Source organism: Bos indicus x Bos taurus, chromosome 4, assembly GCF_003369695.1.
Source record: "Bos indicus x Bos taurus breed Angus x Brahman F1 hybrid chromosome 4, Bos_hybrid_MaternalHap_v2.0, whole genome shotgun sequence".
In the NCBI taxonomy this organism is placed as follows: domain Eukaryota; kingdom Metazoa; phylum Chordata; class Mammalia; order Artiodactyla; family Bovidae; genus Bos; species Bos indicus x Bos taurus.
Window position 1 is genome coordinate 67,229,030 of NC_040079.1, and position 24,700 is coordinate 67,253,729.

Sequence of the window (24,700 nt, forward strand, 5' to 3'; positions counted from 1 at the left end):
TTCTTGTAGACAAAAGTGAATGCTTGATCTAAGAAATTGTTTTGAAGTGAGAAGTGACCAAAAGTGATTCCTGGTGTCGAAAATTCTCTACCCTAGATTTTTCACATCTCCCTACTAAGTTCATAGAGACTGAAATGGACTGAGAACTGGTCTTCCTGTACAAACACTACCTTTCACAGTAGCCAAAATTCCCTAAAGAAAATGAGCTTACAGGTCAAAATATCAAAGCATTCAAGAAAAATGATTATTTTAAAAGTTAAGCAACATGTAATGTTAGAAATAACATCAAAAGCAAAAATTTTAGAAATAAAAAAAGATTACATGAAACCAAGTTTTAAAAATTGATCTAATACATACTTTAATGAAATAAAGGATGATGTTTGCAATAATTTATAATCTAAAATGGAGCTTCCCTGGTGGCTTTGTGGTAAAACATCTGCCTCCTAATTCAAGAGATGTGGGTTTGATCCCCGAATTGGGAAGATTCCCTGGAGAAGGAAATGGCAACCCACTCCAGTACTCTTGCCTAGGGAATCCCATGGACAGATAAACCTGGTGGGCCACAATCCATGGGGTCACAAAAGTGTCAAACACTGCTGAGTGACTAAATAACAACAGTAATAATCAAAAATAAGAACAAATAAATATAAAAATGGCCAAAGTGATCATGAAGAAATAGGAGACATGAAAATATAATACCTGAAAAAAGAAGAAAACCATAAAATGGAAAAATAGCATAATACATAAGCTGAGAAAGAAATAAAGGAATTAGTAAATTATAAAAACCAAATTAATCTCTCAGAAGGATGAAGAACCAAGAAACCAAACATATAAAATAAAATCTAATTAGTATGAAGGACAGAATTATTAGAACTAAAATATAGATAGGTATTAAGAGAGTCAGGGAGAAAAAAAATAAAAATTGGAAGGAAGAAAATACTTTAAGAAAGAATAGATATGCATTCCAGAATTAACACTAAGTCAAAGATGAAACTATTGTCTTTAATCTCATTTTATTTTGTTGTTTCATTTTGACTTAAAAATCAAAGGGCCTATAGAATATCAAAGAAGAAAAACCTACATCCTGTAGGTTTAAACTTAGGAATGTACAATGACAGAAAATGTATGAGCATAATAGTAAGAAGAGATTATGTTCAAAGGAATAAGAATCTTATTAACATAAACATTTTAAATAGCAAAATGAATGAAACAAGAAAGTAAATGAAAAGATCTTAAAGCACAGTTTTATATCCAGCCCAATATCATCTACATCTGAGGTCATGATTAAAAATATGCTGAGAAATATAAAATGCTTAAGAATGCTTACCCACAAATACAAACACTGAAGACAGTTTGGGAAGAAGTAAATATGATATAAATAAATAAAACATGTTATAAATAGAATATTAAACATCTTGGTAAAGTGGCTGCAGTCTAAAAGAAAATAGGAGAATCAAGATAATAAAATAAACTATATAACCACCTGAACTGCCTCTTGAGAAATCTATATGTAGGTCAGGAAGCAATAGTTAGAACTGGACATGGAACAACAGACGGGTTCCAAATAGGGAAAGGAGTATGTCGAGGCTGTATATTATCACCCTGCTTATTTAACTTATATGCAGAGTACATCATGAGAAACGCTGGGCTAGATGAAGCACAAGCTGGAATCAAGATTGCCGGGAGACATATCAATAACCTCAGATATGCAGCTGACACCACCCTTATGGCAGAAAGTGAAGAAGAACTAAAGAGCTTCTTGATGAAAGTGAAAGAGGAGAGTAAAAAAGTTGGCTTAAAGCTCAACATTCAGAAAAGTAAGATCATGGCATCTAGTCCTATCTCTTCATGACAAATAGATGGGGAAACAATGGAAAAAGTGACAGACGTTACTTTTGGGGGCTCCAAAATCACTGCAGATGGTGACTGCAGCCATCAAATTAAAAGAACTTTGCTCCTTGAAAGAAAAGTTAGGACCAATCTAGACAGCATATTAAAAAGCAGAGACATTACCAACAAAGGTCCATCTAGTCAAAGCTATGGTTTTTCCAGTAGTTATGTATGGATGTGAGAGTTGGACTATAAAGAGAACAGAGCACCAAAGAATTGATGCTTTTGAACTATGTTGTTTGTAGAACTCTTGAGAGTCCCTTGGACTGGAAGGAGATCCAACCAGTCCATCCTAAAGGAAATCAGTCCTGAATATTCATTGGAAGGACTGACGCTGAAGCTGAAACTCCAATACTTTGGCCACCTGATGTGAAGAACTCACTCATTTGAAAAGACCCTGATCCTGGGAAAGACTGAAGGCAGGAGGAGAAGGGGATAATAGAGAACGAGATGGTTGGATGGCATCACGGACTCAATGCACATGAGTTTGAGTAAACTCAGGGATCTGGCGATGGACAGTGAGGCCTGGCGTTCTGCAGTCCATGATGTCGCAAAGAGTCGGACACGACTGAGCACCTGAACTGAACTGATATAACCATATAACTCCATATTAAATCTAGATAGTATCAGTATGATAGGGTTGAAGTAGTAAGGAAGTGAATGAATGTAAAAGTGGTAAAAAGGAAAAAAGTACTAAAAAATATATTAAAATATGTGTCACACATAATAAAAAAATGAGAAATACAGGTGAAAAATATCAATAGTGATAATAAATGTAAATAGATCAAATTCCTCAGCTAAAAGTTTGATAGTTCAGTTAAAAAGATAGTGTTTAGATCTATGTAGCTTACAAGAGACACAGCTGCATTACAAAAGGACACACAAGATTGAAAATTAAAAGATGGGAAAATATATGCCCAGCAAATTATAAACATAGGAAGCTGATGCAGCTATATTAATATCAGAAAAAATAGACTAAAATTAGAAAAATTATTAGGGCTAGAGATAGTCACTATCTAAAAATAAAGAATTCAATTCTCCAAAAAGGCACAGCAATTATAAGCAGATGTGTACCTAATAAAATAGAGAAGACTATAACATTTTCAGGAAACATACCATCTGCATTTTGTACAAATATTTCCAGACAGTAGAGACAATAGGGAAATATAGTATTGGAAGCAAATATGAAGCAGAATGTTTAAATTACAAGGAAAAATGAATAAAGCCATTAAAGTAGTGAGAGATTTCAAGATATTTCTTCCTATTTTTGAAAGGTCAAGTAGACAAAAATAATCAGTAATGTTCTAGTTGTGAACAATAAAAGTGAAATCTTGTCCTAGTAGACATGTATATAGTTCTGTATCTAAAAAGTACAGAAAACACATATTTTCCAAGTACATACAGAACATATATAAATATTGATCACCAAAAACATCACCAAAAACAAAAACAAAAAAAATGAAAAACTTCAAAAATTTCATTGAGTCCTTGATTACCTAATTAGAAAAATTTTAATGATTCAAGAGTAAAGACAAATCACACTGGAATTCAAAAATAAATGAAAGATACAGAAAACACATGTAAGGAAACTTTTGGAATTTGGCAAACTAATATTTTGAAGGAAATTTATACCCTTAAATATGAGAAAAAATAGTTAAAATTTTGATATTTGATAGACTGAGTGTATTTCTCAAGAAGTCAGAAAAATCACCAAAAAAACCCCAAAGCAAGTAAAACAGATAGTAATATAAGATCATAAATCAGTGAAAAACAAAACAATGCAAAAGACAAAATTTTGTTTTGTTTTTTCAGTTAGCAAACTTGACAGGCCTCTTGTAAGACTAAAGGAATAAAGACTAAACAAATGATATTTTAAATCAAAGAGGGATATAACCATAGTACAACTTAGATTTATGTTTTTTCCTCAAGGATCAGGAACAAACAAGACCAGGATACCTGCTTTCACCACTTCTTTTTAACACAGTATTGGAAGTCCTAGCCACAACAATTAGTCAAGGAAAAGAAAGTCATCCAAACTGAAAAGGCATGAGTAAAAATATCTTTGTTCACAGATGACATGATCTTACATTTAGAAAATCATGAGATTCATACATACACATACACACACACAACAGTATGAAAGCTAATACATGAATTTAGCAAAGTGGCAGAATAAAAAATCAACATGCAAAAATATGTTGCATCTTTATACACTAACAATGAACAATCTGGAAAGGATATTAAGAAATCAATTTCATGTACAATAACATCAAAAAGAATAAAATACTTGGGAATAAATTTAACCAAGGAGGAAAAGACTTAGATACCAAAAACTAAAAAATACATTGCTTAAAGAAATTAAAGAAGACATAAATAAATGGAAAGATATCTCATGTTTTTTGATGAGAAGACTTAGTATCAGTAAGAGGGCAGTACTATCCAGAGCAATCAACAAATGCCTCCAATCCATATTAAAATCCTAACAGTGGTTTTTGCAAAAATATAAAAACCCACACTAAAATTCATATGAAGTCTCATGGGACCCTGAATAGTAAAAATTACCTTGAAAAGAACTAAGTTGGAGGGCTTAAATTTCCATATTTCAAAACAAAATGTTTGTTTATTACAAACATTTTGTTATAAACCAAAAAACATTTTGTTATAAACAAAATGTTTATTACAAAACAATTGTAATCAAGAGTGTGGCACTGACATAAAGACAGACATGTAGAGAGTGGGGTAGAGACTCCATAAATTATTACTCAAATATATGGTCAAATGATTTTTGGTAAGGTACCAAGGCTATTCAATAGGGAAAGGACAAATTCTTCAACAAATAATCTTGAAAAAACTAGAGAGCCATATGCAGAAGGAAGTTGGACTCTTAGACCATAAACAAAATTTACTCAAAATGGATCAACAACTTTATATGAGTTAAGGGTATAACTTTCCTAGAAAAGATAAGGGAGAATCTTCATAAAAAATTTGGTTTGGTGATGATTTTATAGGTATAATATCAAAATCACAGGCAACAGCAACAACCAAAACAGATAAACTGGATTTCATAAAATTTAAAACTTTTGTACATTAAAGGACACTATCAAGTCAAATTTATACAGATAGAAAGGAGAATAAAGGCTATTAAAGTCTGGAGATAAGGAAAATAGGGAGTTATTATTTAATTGGTGACACTGTTTTCTGTTTGGAAGAATGAAAAATCTCTGTGAGTGTATAGTGATAATGGTTGCACAACATTGTGAATCTATGTTATGGCACTGAACTGTACACTTTAAAATGTTTAGGATGGCAAATTTTATGCTAAACATATTTTACCATAATAAAAAAGAGAAGAGAGATTACCTATAATAATTTTCTAATAACTGAATGCTTAGGTGAAATACATAAATTTCTAGAAAAACATTATTTAGTAGAACTGACTACAAATAATTAAGAGCTTGAATAGTCTTATGATTACTGAAGAAATAAAAAATACTTTAAACATATTACACAAGAAAATATCTGGATTAGACAGTTTTATGGGCAAGACTGCCACATTTTCAGGAAACATGCCATCTCAATTTTGTACAAACATTTCCAGACAATAGAGACAAGACAGAATATGTTCCAATTCATTGAGACTGAAACCATATAAAAACATTATAAGAAAAAATATTACAGACCCATTTTAATCATGACTATAAATCTTAAGCAAAATATTATTACATATTTAAATTCAAGAGAATATAAACAAGGTAACTTGTCATAATCAAATTGGGTTTCCCATAAATATATTTTATGATGTTAAGAAAGAAAAAGAAACCATATGATCATCTCAGTAGATTTAAAAAACTATCTGATAAAATTCAACCCCATTTATTAAAAAATATTAGTTTGTGAGAAGGCAACAATTTTCAATAATAGAAAAATATTTCTTTGCCTGTTTAAAATCAGTACTTCCCTATGAGAATTAATTGTTCATATATCCATTTACTCTCATCAGGCCAAATACAATAAAGGACATCATAAATGATCTGACCTAAATTCCACACGTGTTTTTTTCTGTTTGGCTTCTTCCCTCTCCATATATTAGATCCAATCTATTACCCAGTTATGATATTTTTTTCTTTTAAGTTATTTTGTTCATTGTTGTTCAGTCACTAAGTTGTGTCTGACTCATTGCGACCCCATGGACTGCAGCACACCAGGCTTCTCTGTCCTACACTAACTCCTGAAAAGTGAAAGTGAAAGTCACTCAGTTGTGTCCCAATCTGCAACCCCATGGATTACAGTCCATGGAATTCTCCAGGCCAGAATACTGGAGTGGGTTGCCTTTCCCTTCTCCAAGGGATCTTCCCAACCCAGGGATCAAACCCAGGTCTCCTGCATTGCAGGTGGATTCTTTACCAGATGAGCCACAAGGGAAGCCCAAGAACACTGGAGTGGGTAGCTCCCTTCTTCTGTGGATCTTCCTGACCCAGGAATTGAACCGGGGTCTTCTGCATTCTAGGTGGATTCTTTACCAACCGAGCTTTGAGAGACACTAACTCCTGGAGTTTGCTCAAATTTATTGAGTGGGTGATGCTACCTAATCATCTCATCCTCTGCCACCCCCTGCTCCTTTTGCCTTCAATCTTTCCCATCATCAGGGTCTTTTCCAATGAGTTGGCTCTTCACATCAGGCCTGTCAAAGTATTGGAGATTCAGCATCAGTCCTTCCAACGAATATTCAGAGTTGATTTTCTTTAGTACTGACTGATTAAAACATTGGTCAGTTTAAATTTTCTTCCATACTCTCACATCTCAAGATCCCCAAGGCCTTCAGCCTAAATTATGTCCTTCCTTCCAGCATCCCTCCATCCCTCTCAATTAGTTCCCAAATGCTCCTCTCACACAAACATGTTTTGAAATACAACTTTCTTCTGATCTCTCCTAGCTCAAAAACATGAAATCTAAGTCTTTCCCCTCATATAGCTCATATATTACGCTCATACATTAAGCTCAAACGCTCATGTCTAGTTTTCAAAAGCTTCATTCAATGGTCCCACATTATCTAGTCAATATTATTTACTACTACTAACAAGTTCTGAAAGATTTCTCATCACCACATACAAATATGTAGACTATGTCCAAAAATAGATTTTCCACTCCAGTGGGAGGGAGGAAGAAAGAGGATAGAATGTTGTCAAATGGAACCTATGAATCCACATATGAAGAATTTTTTAAACATAATAAAATACAAGCATTATCATAACATATATATGCAAAGTCATAGACAGTTGAGTTTTTATTATATGCCCGATATTCAGCTAAGCATGTCTCATAGTAATAACAAATAGCAGAATTTCAAGTAATCTTTATAACAACTTTATGAGTGAAGTTTCATAGTTCCCATGTTAAATATAAATAATTAAAAGTCTGAAAAAATAAGTAATTATCTCAAGATCATACACTTGTAATAAATAGAAGACTTAGGGTTAAAATTTAGGTCTAACACAGAGGCTAGATTCTTTACTACCTATCTTATCGTGGAAGGGATCCTGCCTTAACATTTTTAATTGTAAAAAGTATTTTGAAAACTCAAAATGTTGGAAGCCATTGGAGAATATTTATCTCAGTGTTATTCTGTGCCACTGCTATTTTCTGCACCTCAAATGTCCTTATACCTTCTTTAAATATCAAAATACAATCTACAGGCTCAACTTAAGATTCAAACCATCTCCAACACTCTCCCTAATGGCATCCTGGTTTAATATTTTTCTTCACCAAAACACTATAGTACTGGAAAACCGACCACAAATTTAATAATTTAATTTGTTTTTATTGTTGCACCCCTCTTCATTTATAATCACTCATCAAGGGAGAGGGTACCATAGTATATACTCATCATGTTTCTGAAAATTGATTATCTAAAACCGATAATTTTCTGGAGATATATCTGTGCTCATTTGTATGTGTATAGATACATATATATACACACATACACAATATGCATATATATTACATATGTGTGTGCATGTCGTGTGTATGATGTATCTGTCTCCCAGATAATCTCATTATAAATACGGAAAAAGAAATAAAATCATCTATATACTTACATATTATATTTCCAGATAATTTTTCAGAATAAATACAAAAAGAAAAAAACTTATAAATCCATACCTAGATGTGCATATGTGATATCTATATTTCTATATCTATACCAGATATTTAGTGGGAGTCTCATGGGAAAATGAGGGGAAATTTTAAGTTGTTTGGATTCCCTATTTTGCTTTTCTCTGAAGACATTTATTGTGAATGCAAAATGGCAAAACTGAACATTAAACTATTCGATAGAATAACTGGCGGCATAGAAAGAAGATAAACTTCAGGAATAAAGAGTGAGCACTGTAGGACTGCATATATCACACAATGTAAGCACACACAAAAACTGGCACTTAAAAGATTATTTTATTTCCTTTTGTGTGTTTATTCATTTAAACATGGTAAACTAGATTTTTCCAGTTTTAGGACACTCACAATTGATCTTTCTCTGACTTTATTTTCTTTGTTGAAGCAGGGCTATGAGGTTTGAATGATAAACATTGAAAAGAGAAGTCCCACTGAGTTATTATTTTTTTGTTCTATTATAAGTGAATAAAAATAATCTGTTGGGCGGGAGTGGGAGATTCCTTTCCTTGACCAGCTGGCTCAAAACACAAATAGAAAAGATAAAATACAAAACAGAGAATAGTAACATAGAAACTGCTTTTGCATCATATATTTCTTATGTATAAGAAATCTATTTTTTGTATATATACATAATCTACTTAGTACTAAATTAATGAGAATAGTAATTTAACGTAAACACTACAACAAATAATTAATGGAACCCTCACTTTTTGAAAACAAGTTCAAATAAAAGAGCATTTTAAACAATTTTTAACTAGACTACAAAAATATTTTTACTATAGCCAGAGCATTAAAAAACTATCTTGTAAGAAAACAAGCTTGTCAATACAGCAGATTATAAATTACACTTTCAAAGCTCAACTTCTACATACCTTATTTTATTGACTATTAGTTTATAAACTTTAAATTCAGTATTTAAGGTGGTTTCATCTCCAAACATTGAAAGAATTCCAAAATGCACTTGCTCACCAGTTTTAACTTTGAAGTGTCTATAACCTTCACAATAGCAATGTTTTTCTCTTTCTCCTTCATCATTTTCTTTTCCTTACACTTGCAAACAATAACTGGGAGAGCTGTGCAGAAACTTCTAAGGTGAACTTTGGTTCTTCCTTGGACTTTAAGTCTAATCTGGTCTAGACTGTGATTGACAAAAGCTTGCTTGCTGGTGTTACGCAGTCCTTTCAAGTTCCAACCAAGCACAGGGGGTTGTTAATATTTACTCAATCTCTGTCTCTGAAATAGTCTTGAACTATAATAGTTTACTGAGCTTTCCAAGTGCCACCAGCATTTACAAAGCTATGATTGAAAAATACCCATCTATGATAAAATAAATAAGTTACTATGCACAACCATCTTTGAAAGGAAGAGGTGAAATGAAGACCAAAGGGTAGAAGTTATAGAGAGACAGGTTTAAACTCAGAAGCTAACAATTCTTTGGCTGGAATGTGGCAGAGGGTCAGATCAGGCTAAGGTCCCTTCAGATCCTAAGATTTTTACAGTTCTATGAAATGACTTCCTTCTGAAGCTGCTAGTGCCGCAGAGTGGGTAAGATTATTGCATCTGGTATCATACAGGATTGGATTCAAACCCCTACCCTGACATTCACTAACTGTATGAGCTTGAGTGAGTTACTGAACTTCTCTAAGCCTCTTTTCTTATTAGTAAAATGCTAATAGGTAATAGTTTCTATCTCACATGATTGTTGTAGTAATTAAATTTTCATGAAAAGTGTTTTACACAATTCTTGTCCCACAGCAAGTACCCAAGACATAGTAGCTATCACTACTGTTATCCTTATTGCTGCTTATGGCCATTTAAAAAATTTCTAAATGGTAATGCATAATGGAAACAACTTTTAAAAATATTATGTGTGAATTTTAAAATATTTATTTCATGTGTATTTGCTGAGCACCTATCATTTGTTAGGCATTGTACTGGGTGCTGAGAATAAACTGATGAACAGGTCACTCTCTCAGCTTTAGGGACACAGCAATGAAAAGGCAGACAAAATCACCAACTTCAAGGAGTTCACATTCTAGGGGTGGGAACAGACAATAAATGGGTAAATAATACAATAAACCAAATAATTTTTGCAACTCTAATCCTAACCATCAGAGGGAATTAAATAAGATACAGATGTAGGATGTGTGGGATGGGGTCTTTCTGCTAGGGTTATTGCGGAAGGCCTCTCTGACAAGTTGATATTGACTAAAGATCTGAAGCATAAAAAGACAGTCATGCAAAGATCTGGGACAAAACTATTCCAAGCCTAAAAAAGGAAGTTCAGTAGTCTTAAAATGATAACATGCATGTCACATTCAGTGAGCAGGAAGAAGGCTATCAAGACCAGAGCCTAAAGTTAAAGGGAAGTGCTGACTATGAAGTGTCTTGGTTATACTCTGAGGATTTCAGGAAGTTAGCAGAATGTTAGGCAAGGAGAAACAGGATCTGATTTTTGCTGTGTGAAGATCATTCTGGCTGCTGTGTGATCCACAGCTGTACAGGGGACAGAAGTAGCAGAGAAATTAGGCTGGAGTCAGTTTCTGACATTCAAGTAAGAGACGATGATGGCCTGGAAAAGGGTTTCAGTAGAGCAGCTGCTAAGTTGTGGAAATCAGGAAATCTTGGATCCTGATTAGAACAGCATACTGATAAATGTGGGGATGTTGGAGTAAGAGAATGAAGAAGAATGACTTTTTTGAGGGAGGGTAGTTCTAGATAGGTAGGGAGGGGAACAAAAACTTCTTTTCAGTAATATTAAGTCTGAGATCTCTGTTGGAAAAACAAAAGATGTTAGAGTAGTAGTAAGACATGTGAATCTAGCATTAGGGGAGAGAGCTAGGCCAGAGAAATGTTGAGATTACTGACGGAACATACAGGTACATGAGAAAAGAAAATTAAATTCTGAGCCTAAGAGCACTTTAGCATCTAGAAGTCTATTAGAAGAGAAAGAACCAGAAAGGTGGATGAAAAGGCAAAAAATACGGTGCCACAGAATCCCAATTAATACTTCAAGAAGGAGAGAGTGGTCAACCATGGCAAAGGCCACAAAGAAATCAAGTGTGGTGAGGGTGGAGAATTTACTATTGGCTTCAGTATTGGTTGGTTTTAAGAGCTCTTTTGGAATCATAAGGGACATAGCTGTACTGGACAGTAGAGAAGGGGAGGTGAGGAAATGGAACCAGGGTGAAAATGGAAGCAGAGACATTTGGGAGGGAGGTAGCAGAGTCATGAAATGGTATGGTAGCCAGAGAGGAACTGTATCCAAAGGCAATCCTTTGATTTGGTTTATTTTTGAGGAATCTTAATAAAGGCAAGTGTAATGCTGATATTTGTAATCCAATACATCATAATAGACTAATGATATAGGAGGAGCTGCTATTCAAAGAGGGAAGTATTTGCAAAGGTAAGAATTAGTGGGATCTTAGGACACAAGTAGTTGGACTAGTTTTAGATTATGAGCTGGGCCAATTCGATTCAAATAGAAGTGATGGCAGAGAAAATCAAAACAGATACTGGTGGTTTTGTAGAATTTGTGATACAAAGCTAACAAGTGAGTCCTGATCTGATTGCATATATTTTCTCTCTGAAATATGTTGTGATAGAGAAATCAGCTAGAACATGGAGAATGGTGGAGATTTGAGAAGAGAAAGTAGATTAATGTTGTCTCATTTAATGAGAATTTTAACCAAGGAATAGCTGTAGTATTGTCTGGTAGTAATGAAAGCCCCTGTGAAATTTTGGTGATGTATTGGAGGTGAGTACTATGAGCAATGTAGTGAAATTTTATCCATTCAGCTGCTCAGGTAAAGATGTGGAATAAGATGAAAAATAAGTTTAGTCAGGGTTGGGCTTTTGTCAGGAAAAGAAAATGAAGAAAAATGGGGATATGTTAAGAGTGTTTGCAAAAGAAATGGTTATAGTGCTTAACCAAGAATAGGTTAAGGAAGAAATTTTCAAAATGTCATGAGTGGGAAATAATAGCTATTGAAAAGAGTGATAGAGTCAATTAACTTGGAGTCTCCACAAGCTTGAGCAATTGTTGAAGTAAGAAATTAGACTAGGTGCACTGAAAAAAAAAAAGGAACATAATGGTTAAAAAATATGAAAGAAAAATGCTATAGAATAGAAATATACATAATGAGATCTGGGACATCATCATGTGAAGGATGGCTGGATAGTGAGGAGAGAAATACCATTGACCCCAAGAAGACTGAGAAACTGAGAGGTTTGTTGTTGATGAAAGCACAGCTGATTTGGCTGAATGTTTCTTGCACTTTGGGTCTTTTCAGTCCAATTTACACAATTGTTGTAGTAAGAACTAATTGGCAAGTAGCTAGATCTCTTGTTTAAATAGAAATTAAGAGGTAACTTCTCCTTAACTATTCTGAGTCTAGTCACTAATCGCACACTATTCATTTCTGTGTCAGAAATACTTGCACTAAGTTGAACTATGAAAACCCTGAACTATTCCCTTCAATCTGGGGGAATCTGAAGGACCCCACAAGTGGCCCAAGCTAGCCCAGAGCAGCTTCCAAGCTTTCCACCAACAGAAATTAGAATATGAGTTAACTCATGTTAACTCATTTTAGTTACTCTTACTCTATGCAGTGGTCCTGGGATAAATCTTGGCTAAGTGACACTCAAGATTTTCTGTTTAAGTCACAGAAAAGAACTCCAAAGTGACTAATAGCACAGTCAATAGAGTGCCCCAGTTGTTGTTTAGTCACTAAGACTAAACCACGGGGTTTCGAGACCCCGTGGACTGCAGCCCACCAGGTTCCTCTGTCCTTGGAATTTCTCATGCAAGAATACTGGAGGGAGTTGCCATTTCCTTCTCTAGGGGATCTGACTGATCCAGGGATTGAACCCCAGTCTCCTGCCTTGCAAGCGGATTCTTTACCATCTGAGCTACCAGGGAATCCTTGATTGGCCCTTGGACTTTGCAGTCTCTATGACAACTAGAGATTATATGTAAAATAATTGGCAATGTGCCTGTGGTATAGTAGGTGAGACATTAAGAATAATTATTTTAAAATAATAATAATTATTATTGAATTGTGGTAACAATTCCTATACTCCTAGTTTTCAGTATTAATCTAGATAATCTATTTTGGCTGCTGCTAAGTCACTCTAGGGTGGGCCCAAGACCCAGAAAAATTGTCTGAGAGATAGAACTGTGACAAAAATTGCTCCAAAAAGAATTATCTCAGAGATTTAACTAGAACTAAAGAAAAAAGGAGCTCTCCTCTTAAGTTTTTAAGTCTGACTGAATGTATCTATCAGTGTACATTTGGTTACGACAATCATAAAATCCTGATACAATTAGCTTACAAAATAAAGGAAAAAAATCTTACATGATGTGTGCAATCCATAGGTAAAGAATTCTCCAGGGGCATATAAGCAGGATTTATTTGCATTCCTCTTGGATTTTCCTCTCTGTACCTTTTGTTTTTCCTCAGTTTATTTATCTTCTGGGCAATCAAATGACCACATAAGTCGCATTGTCTTACAACATCATAGAGAGACAAAACCTTCTCTTTGGTGGGTCTCCTTTAAAGTCTGAGTAAATTCCTAGAAGACTCCAGTAACCTGCTAAACCTCCAGAACTGCAACACAAGCTCGTTCTTAAAACAATCTCTGGCTAAGGAAACGGGGCCACCAGGGTTGGCTTAAATTAATCAGAAACTTCCTCTTCCTTGTCAAAGAGTGGATGTCTAAAAAAAACCGCTGGGTTAGCAAGGACAAGCTGTGTGCATGGCTGGGAATAAGCTGTGAGACTGTCTGTTCAATAGCTGAGAATAAAGCCAGCACAGAACAAAGGCAAACTTATGGAGGGATGTTCACATGCAATATTACTTAGGAATTTATGGATGAGATGAGCCAACAAATTCCTTTCATACTTACACCCCATTATAAGCTAGGCTCTATCATCTAAAACCAAAAGTTCACTGGCTAAAATGCTTACTCAAAGCATTCCTCTGAATCTAACAGGTCTTTATTTTTACCCACATGAACTATAAAAATCCTTCAGCATTTCCTATCTCTGTTCTACCAGCTATTCTTATACATTCTCTTTTTTCTCACTTCTTGCCTTTTCTTATGCTGTCCTCTTCTTGCTACTTTGCTGCCTTCATGTCTACCTCTTAAAATCTTAACTTTCCTTCATAACTGTATTTCAAATGTCATCTTTTCCTAAAGTATTTCAGAAATGTCTCAATTTAGCAAGGTTTCTGCTTTACTCAAACTCCAGGGAGACTCTCTGACTAGCATTAAATATACATATATATATGTGTGTGTGTGTGTGTGTGTGTGTGTGTGTATCTACTAAGATTTACTATAAAAACAGTATTGGCAATAAATATTTTTAATTATTCTCATAACACAGAAGAAAGCAAACAAAAGTTAAGTGACTTATACAATATCTAGATGACAACTTGGGTTAATATTGAGATCCATATCCTTTCCCTCACTGTCTCTTGGATGTGCCTCACCTCACTGACTCACCATCATGTGGTCTCTTAAATAGTGTCTCACTTGACTTTTAGTTTCCTATGGCACATGTATGATTCTTTGCATACAACAAGTATCGAATAATTTTTTGGTTAATTGAACTGCTTGGTTTTATATCTTGTTTCTTGATTTATCAATAATTGTTGGTTGGCCAACAGAAGATACTTCTTTATATGAATACACATGGGCCAGTAGTGTCTACCTTTTTAGAAGTACATTCTGTACGCTGTGCTGTGCTGTGCTAAGTCACCTCAGTCATGTCCAACTCTTTGCAACGTTATGGACTATAGCCCACCAGGCTCCTTCTGCCTATGGAATTCTCCAGGCCAGAGTACTGGAGTGGGTTCTTGTGCCCTCCCCCAGGGGGTCTTTCCAACCCAGGGATCAAACACATGTCTCCTGAATTAGTAGGTGGATTCTTTACCACTATGCCACCTGGGAAACCCACATTCTGTTTACAAAAAACAAATTCCCAATCATCATTGTCACCAGTTTGCACTGAATAAGCAATCTATGCAACCACTACAAAACAAGTAAGCTAATTTGATAAAGAGAATGTTTCAGCATACAATTTCAATGAAATAAGTACCACATACAAGGGAGAGAAGATTGAAAGAAATTAGTATCAAGGGAGGAGGGAGGAGGGTTTAGGATGGGGAACACATGTATACCTGTGGCGGATTCATTTTGATATTTGGCAAAACTAATACAATTATGTAAAGTTTAAAAATAAAATAAAATTTAAAAAAATAAATAAAATGACAAAACAGAAATGTGAAAAAAAGAAAAAAAAAGAAATTAGTATCATTTCCTCAAACCCAAAAGTTGAATAATGATTAAGAAAATAGTAACCTTATGCTGTGGGATTAGACAGAGAAAATTAGTATAAATAACATATTTATGTAGAGAATTAGTCAAATTTGTTGTAAATATACTTCTTGAAATCTGAAAACAGACGAGGTAAAAAGAATTGTCACATCATTCAAACAACAAACAAAAAACTCACAAAAAAATAAACTTTCAATTAAAAAGCTAGATTTTTAACCTCATGTGATCTTTGTCTGATAATACTGGTGTTAGTGACTTGTTATAAAGTGGAAGTCCTTTGTACCAGAGAAAAGGAGGAAAGATATAATTCTCCTTTTTTGTAGTCTATTTGGGAATTAATAAATAGAAAAGAGATGCTTTCTCCAAACTTTTCTTAAAGTTTTAGGTTTAAAATGTCCGTTATTAACATTAACACAACTCAGCCCACTGATTTACTGATGAACAGTATCTACACTACACGATAGTCAGAATTCACTTTCTTTAGATGAAATGTTTAAAGTAACAATCAAAATCTTTCATAATTTTTCTCATTTTCTAAAAGCTCTAAAACCATAAACAAACCAACAACAGCCCCTTCAAAATGTGTAGAAAGGGCTTGTACACGCTTTACAGATTCTAGAGATTAATAAATGAACAATGAGAAGGCAATAGCAATCAAAGAGATATTATCTTATCTCTTCCCTGCTTATTATTCCAGGAATTTGTGATTTCAACACAGAAGTCTGTCTAAATGCCTTAGAGTAGTGTGAGGCCTCTTCTGTCTTTCTTCACTTCATCTTTAACCTTTGATTTTTGGCTCAAAAGTAAAGTTATATTGTGTTATAATTTTTTCCTTTTTCTATAAGGTATAGAGCCTCTGAATCTGGTAGCTGTTAGTAATGCTAAAATAGTTAAAATTTAGCCATGAACTCATGAGAGTATTATGATATGTTGTGCTTCAAATGGGAAATCTGAAGATTTCACAGAAAATGCTATAGCAGATAAGATATGTAATTAGATGGATGTTTATAGAGATTAGGTAGATAAGTAGGTACGTAGATAGATAGAATAGTATAAGCCCTATAAAATTATGCATTTTTTCCTGCACCAATAAATAGTTTTTAAATGTTTATCTATTCTGTACCAGCTTCAAAAGGGCAGAAGAAAACACCATTTACTAGTCAAATGAAATTTCTTTTTTTGTCATCAGGTGCTATTATTGATTTTAATCTCACTGACCTCCTCAGGTCTGGAAACACTTACTGTTCTTTGCATTAGCAGAGGAGAATCTGTTCCTTCCTCTTTAAAACTTGGGTCCACACCGATTATATCCTCAATAATGTCCTCCATCTAGCAAAATATAATGCATTTAGAATATTGTGCATAATGATAAAAGTTGCTCTTCAGTCTGAATTCAGAGAGAAAGATTTTAGCAATCTTTAAAAGTAAATTTTAGAATATTTCAATTAAGGTTATATGTGTATCAAAATGCAGAATATTTTAGAATTTGAAGTAATCCTAACACTGTGATCTGTGTTGCTTTTCCTTACATTCGCTTCTGCCTACCGGCTGGTGATGGCTAAACAAATCACCCTTGGCTACTCCAGTATCTGCATAAACAGAGTAGTTATCATGAATACCTTGAGCCAGAGCTTATATACTTCATTTGCAGACAGATGACTGCCTACAAATTTTATTTTTCTTTTAAAATATTTTGATAGCATCTTATAGGTGGATATTCAAACTTCATCCAATTAGTCCACATGAATAGAAACTACATGGAAATGTATTATCCAACTTTCTTCAATGATCACTAATAATAATAACTATAATACTATCAACAACAATACTAATTGTAGACACCATAAATAGTAACTAACACATATGATGCAGCAGGAGCTGTTCTAAATGCTTTGCACACATCAGCTCATTTATCTTCACAATGACAACATCATTGTCTTCACTGTATACATGAGGAAAGAAATTCAGTAACCTGTTTCAGATTATATAGCTAAAGAGTGACAAAGGCAGAATTGAAATCTAGAAATCTGATTCTACAGTCCTAACTTAAATCAGTTTTTCACTTCCTTTCTCAATTCCTTTCTAAAACAACCTTCCTTTTCTTCTGTACTTCAGCTGGAGGGAATATTAAAGCTTATATTTTTAAAAATACCATCACTTTCTCTCTCACTGTCTCTATCCCCCTACAGCTCTAGTTCTCCTCTTGGCCATTATATTTATTATCTTTAGTGAAATTTTAAAATATAATGTAGGTGCAGAGATAGTAAGAATGTGGAATTTATGTAACTGTAATACTCTAAATTTCCCATGACATGTGCAGAAACAACTAGGAATAAACAACTCTGGGAGATATAAAAAATATTTTATGATTTTGTTAATGTTATCCTCTAAGCAAGATTTCTGAGGACCTTAGAGAATCAAATGTTCACAAACATCACAAACTAAGATACTCCCAAAGGTGATATGCCAAAAAATTGGACTATTATTTATATATTTATTTAATAAATATTTATTAAACAATATTTACTTCAAGACCTTGGTTTAGTACATGCTATAAAAGCAAAGAGCACAAAGTATCTGCCTTCATAGAGCTCAAACTACTGAAGAAACAGACAAGAAACAGCTTAATAACAAACAGTGGTATGAAGATATTAAAGCAGGTTAGGAATAGAGCTTGATAAGAGTGAATGTTATTATATGAATGAGCCAAGGATTTACTGATATTTGAACAAAGACAAGAATAACATGAGGAAATGGTTGTGCTTTGAAAGAAAGCATAAAAGAAGACCTAAAGGTAGAACCAAGCTCATGTCTTTGAGGAAGAGTGAGGGGCCAAGGGGAATAGAAAAGAGTGAGCAAGAGGAAGAAAGAGTTGAGATAAAGATGAAACGTAGGTAAGGAATTTACATTGTAGAATCCTATGGACCAGTAGAGTCCAGCATAAATTTCCGCAACAGTGGGAATGTCCTATATCTGCACTGTCCGATACAATAGCAAATACATATGGCTATGAGCACTCGAAATGTGGCCAATGTTACTAAGGAACTGAAGTTTTAATTTTATTCAATTTTTAAAGATTACGTTGAATTTGGATTAACTTTAAAAACAAACAAACAAACAAAAACATGTGTCGTTGGGTACCATACCAGAGTGCAGCTCTAGGCCCTATTTGGAACTTTAGATGTTCGTGTGCACTGAGTGATCTTTAAAGCATCTAGGAAAATAAATATGCATACTTTGTTTCCTTTGGTCTGTCTACTCTCTGAAAGTTTTCAAGTATATTATTGATTGTTACCTACCTCAGGTTTCAGTTTTATGATATTTTTCTTATTAATATTCCACCATTGAATAGACAACAAATTTGTATTGAATAGATGTGGAAAAGACCTGAGGAAAGAAGGATGCTAAACACAATTCATGGTATATGGTTTAACTTTGGAGTACTTATAGTTTCCCTAAAAATTTCTCAAATAATTTATCCCTTTCTTTCTGTAAGATTACAATATAAATGATCCAGTCTCTTACATTAGTGGGGGTTTCCCAGGTGGCTCTCATGGTTAAAAAAAAAAGAACCCTGCTATCAATGCAGGAGACATAAGAGATGTGGGTTCAATCCCTGGATCAGGAAGGTCCCCTGGAGGAGGGCATGGCAACCTTGCTTCCATGGCAATTCCTGCCTGGAGAATCCCATGGAAAGAGGAGCCTGGTGGGCTACAGTCCATAGGGTCACAAAGAGTTGGATACAACTGAAGTCACTTAGCACACATGCATGCTTACATCTATAATTTTTCCCTCTTGTCTATAAACATGATCATTTATTCTATTCTAGATAGAAACCCTGCTTTTGTACATGTCAAATTTCATCTTTCTTGGAGACTCTGCTTTTGCCTTTAATAACACCTCTATTCCTCATTTCTGTCATCCACCAACATGACTATTATTTCACCTAATGATGCTGGCTTATTGGAGATGCTGGCTTATTGGAGATGCTGGCTCTTCTATTATCCTAAATTGACTTTAAAGTCTAATCCAAAGCATTGTTTCACAGCTTCCAGGAATCTTCATAACTAGTCACCTTGGAATCCAAATGTTATTTTAAGAAAGGCAACAAACATAACATTTTTTTTTACCAGATGAAACAGAGTTAACAGATTAGATATAAGAAATCAGCAAAATAAGCATCATAAAAGTAATAAATGAAGATGATAAAATACAAAGGAACCACAAAATATTTTGACTAAAGTAAAAATGGTGATAATAGGCATGGAAAAATGAGACTCAAGGACAAAGGAAGAGATTTATAAGATTTGAAAGATTAAAAGTAAAGGTCTACAAAAGACCAAGAATTAAGCTTTTCAACAATTCTGGGAGCAAGAAGACAGCAGGATAACATTTGAAGTGTTAAAGATAAAGACTTTTGAACCTAGACATTTATAACCAATAAAATATTCTTCAAATATGTGCATAAGATAAAATTTTTCTTAGACATGAAAACTCAGAGCTTTTAGAGCAAAAAAACCTTTGGAAAACACTTTTAGAAAATACACTAGTCATATAATAAACTATGAAATGACTACAAAATATAAGAATGAGTGCTCATCATGTCCAACTCTTTGTTACCCCATGGACTGTAGTCCACCCGGCTCCTGTCCATGGGATTATCCAGACAAGAATATTGGAGTGGGTGGCCATTTCCTCCTCCAGGGATTTTCCCAAGCCAGGATCCCACATCTCTTGTGTCTCCTGCATTGGCAGACAGATCCTTTATGACTGAGCCACCTGGGAAGCCCAAGTAACAGTAAAACATTTTTGATCTAAATAGGAAAAATGTGTGTATGTGTATACATATTAATATTTGAATATATAAATTTATTCTAAAAATATCAATTCAGAAAGATAGGTGAGAAGAAGGAGATAAGATCAAACTCAGGGAGCTGTTTACCTATAGATATAACACAGATATTGCTAAACAGTGATACAGATAAAGAAAAAAATATAACTATGTGTCTTAAGTTAGGAGTAACAAAAAAAGAAAACCTTAGCCAATGGAGGATAGAAAAAAAGATTGCAAATAAGGAAACAGAAAGCATAGTAAATAAAAATGTGAAAAAGATAACAATTAAATACTAATGGTAAAATAACTATAAGAATGTAAATGACAACATGAAAAGGCAAAAAGATATGACACCAGAAGATGAGTCCCCCAGGTAGGAATGTGTCCAGTAAAGTACTGGGGAAGAGCAGAGGACAATAAGACCTCTATTAAGCAGAAACAATGCTTAGTTGTGGATGTGTCTGTTGATGAAAGTAAAGTCTGATGCAGTAAAGAAAAATATTGCCCAAGAACTTGGCATGCTAGGTCCATGAATCAAGGTAAATTGGACATGGTTAAGTAGAAGATGGCAAGAGTGAACATCAACATCCAGGAACTGGTGAACTAAAATGGATGGGAATGGGCAAATTTGATTCAGATGACCGTTACATCTACTATCACGGGCAAGAATCCCTTAGAAGAAATGGAGTAGTCCTCATAGGCAACAAAAAAGCCCAAAATGTCGTACTTTGGGCAACCTCAAAAACAACAGAGTGATCTTGGTTTCTTTCCAAGGCAAACCATTCAGTATCACAGTAATCCAAGTCTATGCCTCAATCATTGATGCCAAAGAAGCTGAAGTTGACCGGTTCTATAAAGCCCGACAACATCTTCTAGAACTAAGACCAAAAAAAGATGTCATTTTAATCATAGGGGATTGGAATGCAACAGTTGGAAGTTGAGAGATACCAGGAATAACAGGCAAATTTGGACTTGGAGTACAAAATGCAGCAGGGCAAAAGATAACAGAGTTTTGTCAAGAGAACATGCTTGTCATAGCAAACACCCTTTTCCAACATCACAGATAGTCAATACCAAAATTAGATTGATTATGAAATTTGCAGCCAAACATGCAGAAGATCTATAAGAAAGTCAGCAAAAGAAAGACATAGAGCTGACTGTGGTTCAGATAATGAACTTCTTAATGCAAACTTCAGTCTTAAATTGAAGAAAGTAGGGGAAACCACTAGGCCATTCAGGTATGACCTAAATCATTTCCTTTATGATTATACAATGGAGGTGACAAACAGATTCAAGGGATTAGATATGGTAGAAAGAGTGCCTGAAGAACTATGGATGGAAGCTTGTAACATTGTACAAAAGCAGAGACCAAAAGTAACCAAAAGAAAAAGAAATGCAAGAAGGAAAATGGTTGTCTTAGGAAGATTACAAATAACTGAGGAAAGAAAAGAATTGAAAAGCAAGGGAGAAAGGGAAAGATATGCTCAAGTGAATTAATTCCAGAAAATAACAAGGAGCGATAAGGCTTTCTTAATGAACAATGCAAAGAAATAGAGGAAAACAATAGAAGGGGAAAGACTAGAAATTCTTCAAGAAACGTGGAGATATCAAGGAAACATTTCTTTCAAGGATATTTCAAGGATAAACATTTCATTCAATAAAGAACACAAACGGTAAGGACCTAACAGAAGCTGAAGATATTAAGAAGAGGTGGCAAGAATACACACAAGAACTACACACAAAAAAGCCTTAATTACCCAGATAACCATGATGCTGTCGTCATTCACCTAGAGCCACACATCCTGGAGTGTAAGTCAAGTGGGCCTTAGGAAGCATTATTATGAACAAAGCTAGTGGAGGTGACAGAATGCTAGTTGAACTATTTCAAATCTTAAAAGATGATGCTGTTAAAGTGCTGCACTCAATGTGTCAGCAAATTTGGAAAACTCAGCAATGGTCATAAGACTGGAAAATGTCAGTTTTCATTCCAGTTACAAAGAAGGCCAATGTTAAAAAATGCTCAAACTACCATACAATTGCACTCATTTCACATGCTAGCAAAGTTATGCTCAAAATTCTTCAAGCTAGGCTTCAGCAGTACATGAACCAATAACTTCCAGATGTACAAGTTGGGTTTTGAAGAGGCAGAGGAGCCAGAGATCAAATGGCCACCATTCATTGGATCACGGAGAAAGCAAGGGAATTTCTGAGAAACATCTGCTTTTCCTTTATTGACTACACTAAAGCTTTTGACTGTGTGGATCATAACAAATTGTGGGAAATTCTTAAAGAGATAGAAGTACCAGACCACCTTACCTGTCTCCTGAGAAACTGAGACATCTATAAATGGGTCAAGAAGCAGCAGTTAGAACCAGACATGGAAGACTGGTTCAAAACTGAAAAAGGAGTACAACAAGGCTTTATATTGTCACTCTGCTTATTTAACTTATATGAAAAATGCCAGACTGGATGAATCATAAGCTGGAATCAAGATTGCTGGGAGAATTATCAACAATCTCAGATATGTAGATTATACCACTTAATGGCAAGAAGTGAAGAGGAACTAAAGAGCCTCTTGATGAGGGTGAAAGAGGAGACTGAAAAAGCTGGCTTACAACTCAACATTCAAAAAAGCTAAGATCATTGCATCAGGACTCATCACTTCATGGCAAATTGATGGGGGAAAAGTGGAAACAGTGACAGATTCTATTTTGGGGGGCGGGGTTCCAAAACCACTGCGGATGGTGACTGCAACTATGAAATTAAAAGACACTTGTTCCTTGGAAGGAAAGCTATGACAAACCTAGACAGCATATTAAAAAGCAAAGACATCACATTGCTGATAAAGTGATAGTCAAAGCTATGGTTTTTCTAGTAGTCATGTACAAATGTAAGAGTTAGACGATAAAGAAGGCAAAACACTGAAGAATTGATGCTTTCAAATTGTAAGTGCTGGAGAAGACTCAAGAGTCCCTTGGACGGCAAAGAGATCAAACCAGTCAAAATTAAAGGTAATCAACCCTGAACATTCATTGGAAGGACTGATGCTGAGCTGAAGATCCAATACTTTGGTCATCTGATGTGAAGAGCCAGTCATTGGGAAAGACCCTGATGATGAGAAAGACTGAAGGCAAAAGGAAAAGGGAGCAGCAGAGGATGAGACAGTTAGATAGCATCACTGATTCAATGGACATGGATTTGAGTGAACTCCGGGAGATGGTGGAGGACAGAGGAGCCTGGCATGCTGCAGTTCATGGGGTCAAAAAGAGTTGGAGACCACTTAAGGACTGAACAACAAAAACAACAAAGAAGTTAACATACTGCTGGAGAAATTATTATTCAAACTGGATTTTTTCAAAGGTATTTTAATGTTTTGTCTATAAGGGACACATTTAAAATAAAACAATGGGTAAAGCTGAAATTAAAGTGCAAAGGTGTACTACAACGATGACCAAAGGGAAGCAACAGTAGGAATGTTAATATTAGACTATATGAAATTCAAGATACATTGAAGGAAAAATAATACCAAGTGACCATGAATACATATGTACCTAAAATAAAAAATCTATAGCAACATCTGTCAGAAATCTATGAAAAAAATCAGTAATTGTAGTTGAATACTTTAGTTCACCCCTCTTCAATCATAAACCTGAATTAAACTTTCTCTTCACCTACTCTATAGGCCATATCTGGTTCCTGTCATGCTCTATATCACATCACTTCTGAAATCTTAAATTCCATTATCTTACTCATCAAATGCAGTATTCCAGTTAGTCCAGTCTAGACTCTCTATGACTGATCAGCTGAAATTTTTTATTTTATGACTCTCTATGCCTTTACCCTATTAACTTTTTGCCCAATCATCATGAATATCCCAGGAGTTCAATCTTTCCACTTCGGTTAACTCTGAATTCAAAGTAGAATGGCTCTTGCCCACCATCTTACTGAAATGTCTTTTGTTGCTATTTTCTTTGACTACTTGGCTGATCAATTCAGTAGACATTTATCAGTCCTATTTTTTCTACCACATTTGAGTGTGGGGGTCATTTCCTCCTTCTTTAAATCAGCTCCTTCAGTGGCACTGCACTAGCTATCCTTCTAGTTTATCTTTACAGACCTTTTCCTCTCACCACTCCTTAAATGTTGGTGATTCCCTCATTCCCAACCTTGGTTTACTACTCTTATTGTATTCATGTTCTCCAGGAGCTTTCTTTCTCATCCAAATTTTCAAGTACTAGCTAGAGGCTGAAGACTCTTAAATCTCTTTCTCCCTCTTGATTATTCCTCCTCAAGGCAAACTTGTATATCTAGCACTCACTATCATTTCTGCTTGATGGTCTCATAGATACACAGTTCTAACATGTTCTAATATAAGGCCTCCTGAGAAATCTGTATGCAGGTCAAAAAGCAACAGTTAGAACCATATGTGGAACAACAAACAGACTGGTTCCAAATCAGGAAAGGAGT

The 24,700-nt window shown here is 34.7% G+C and overlaps 1 protein-coding gene across 5 annotated transcripts in view; it reads right to left on the reverse strand.

Moving 5' to 3' along the window:
* Positions 1–24,700, reverse strand: part of TFEC (transcription factor EC) — a 98,457-nt gene that overhangs the window by 29,896 nt on the left and 43,861 nt on the right. For 2 of the 5 annotated variants that reach the window (XM_027539583.1, XM_027539584.1), the window contains exon 3: positions 16,642–16,728. The exons of 2 other annotated variants lie outside the window; for them this stretch is intronic. In XM_027539583.1, coding sequence (XP_027395384.1) covers positions 16,642–16,728 — 87 coding nt within the window. Of the gene's footprint in view, positions 1–9,027; positions 9,131–16,641; positions 16,729–24,700 lie in introns of those variants that run through there. One more of the 5 variants, XM_027539587.1, reaches the window with a different exon arrangement.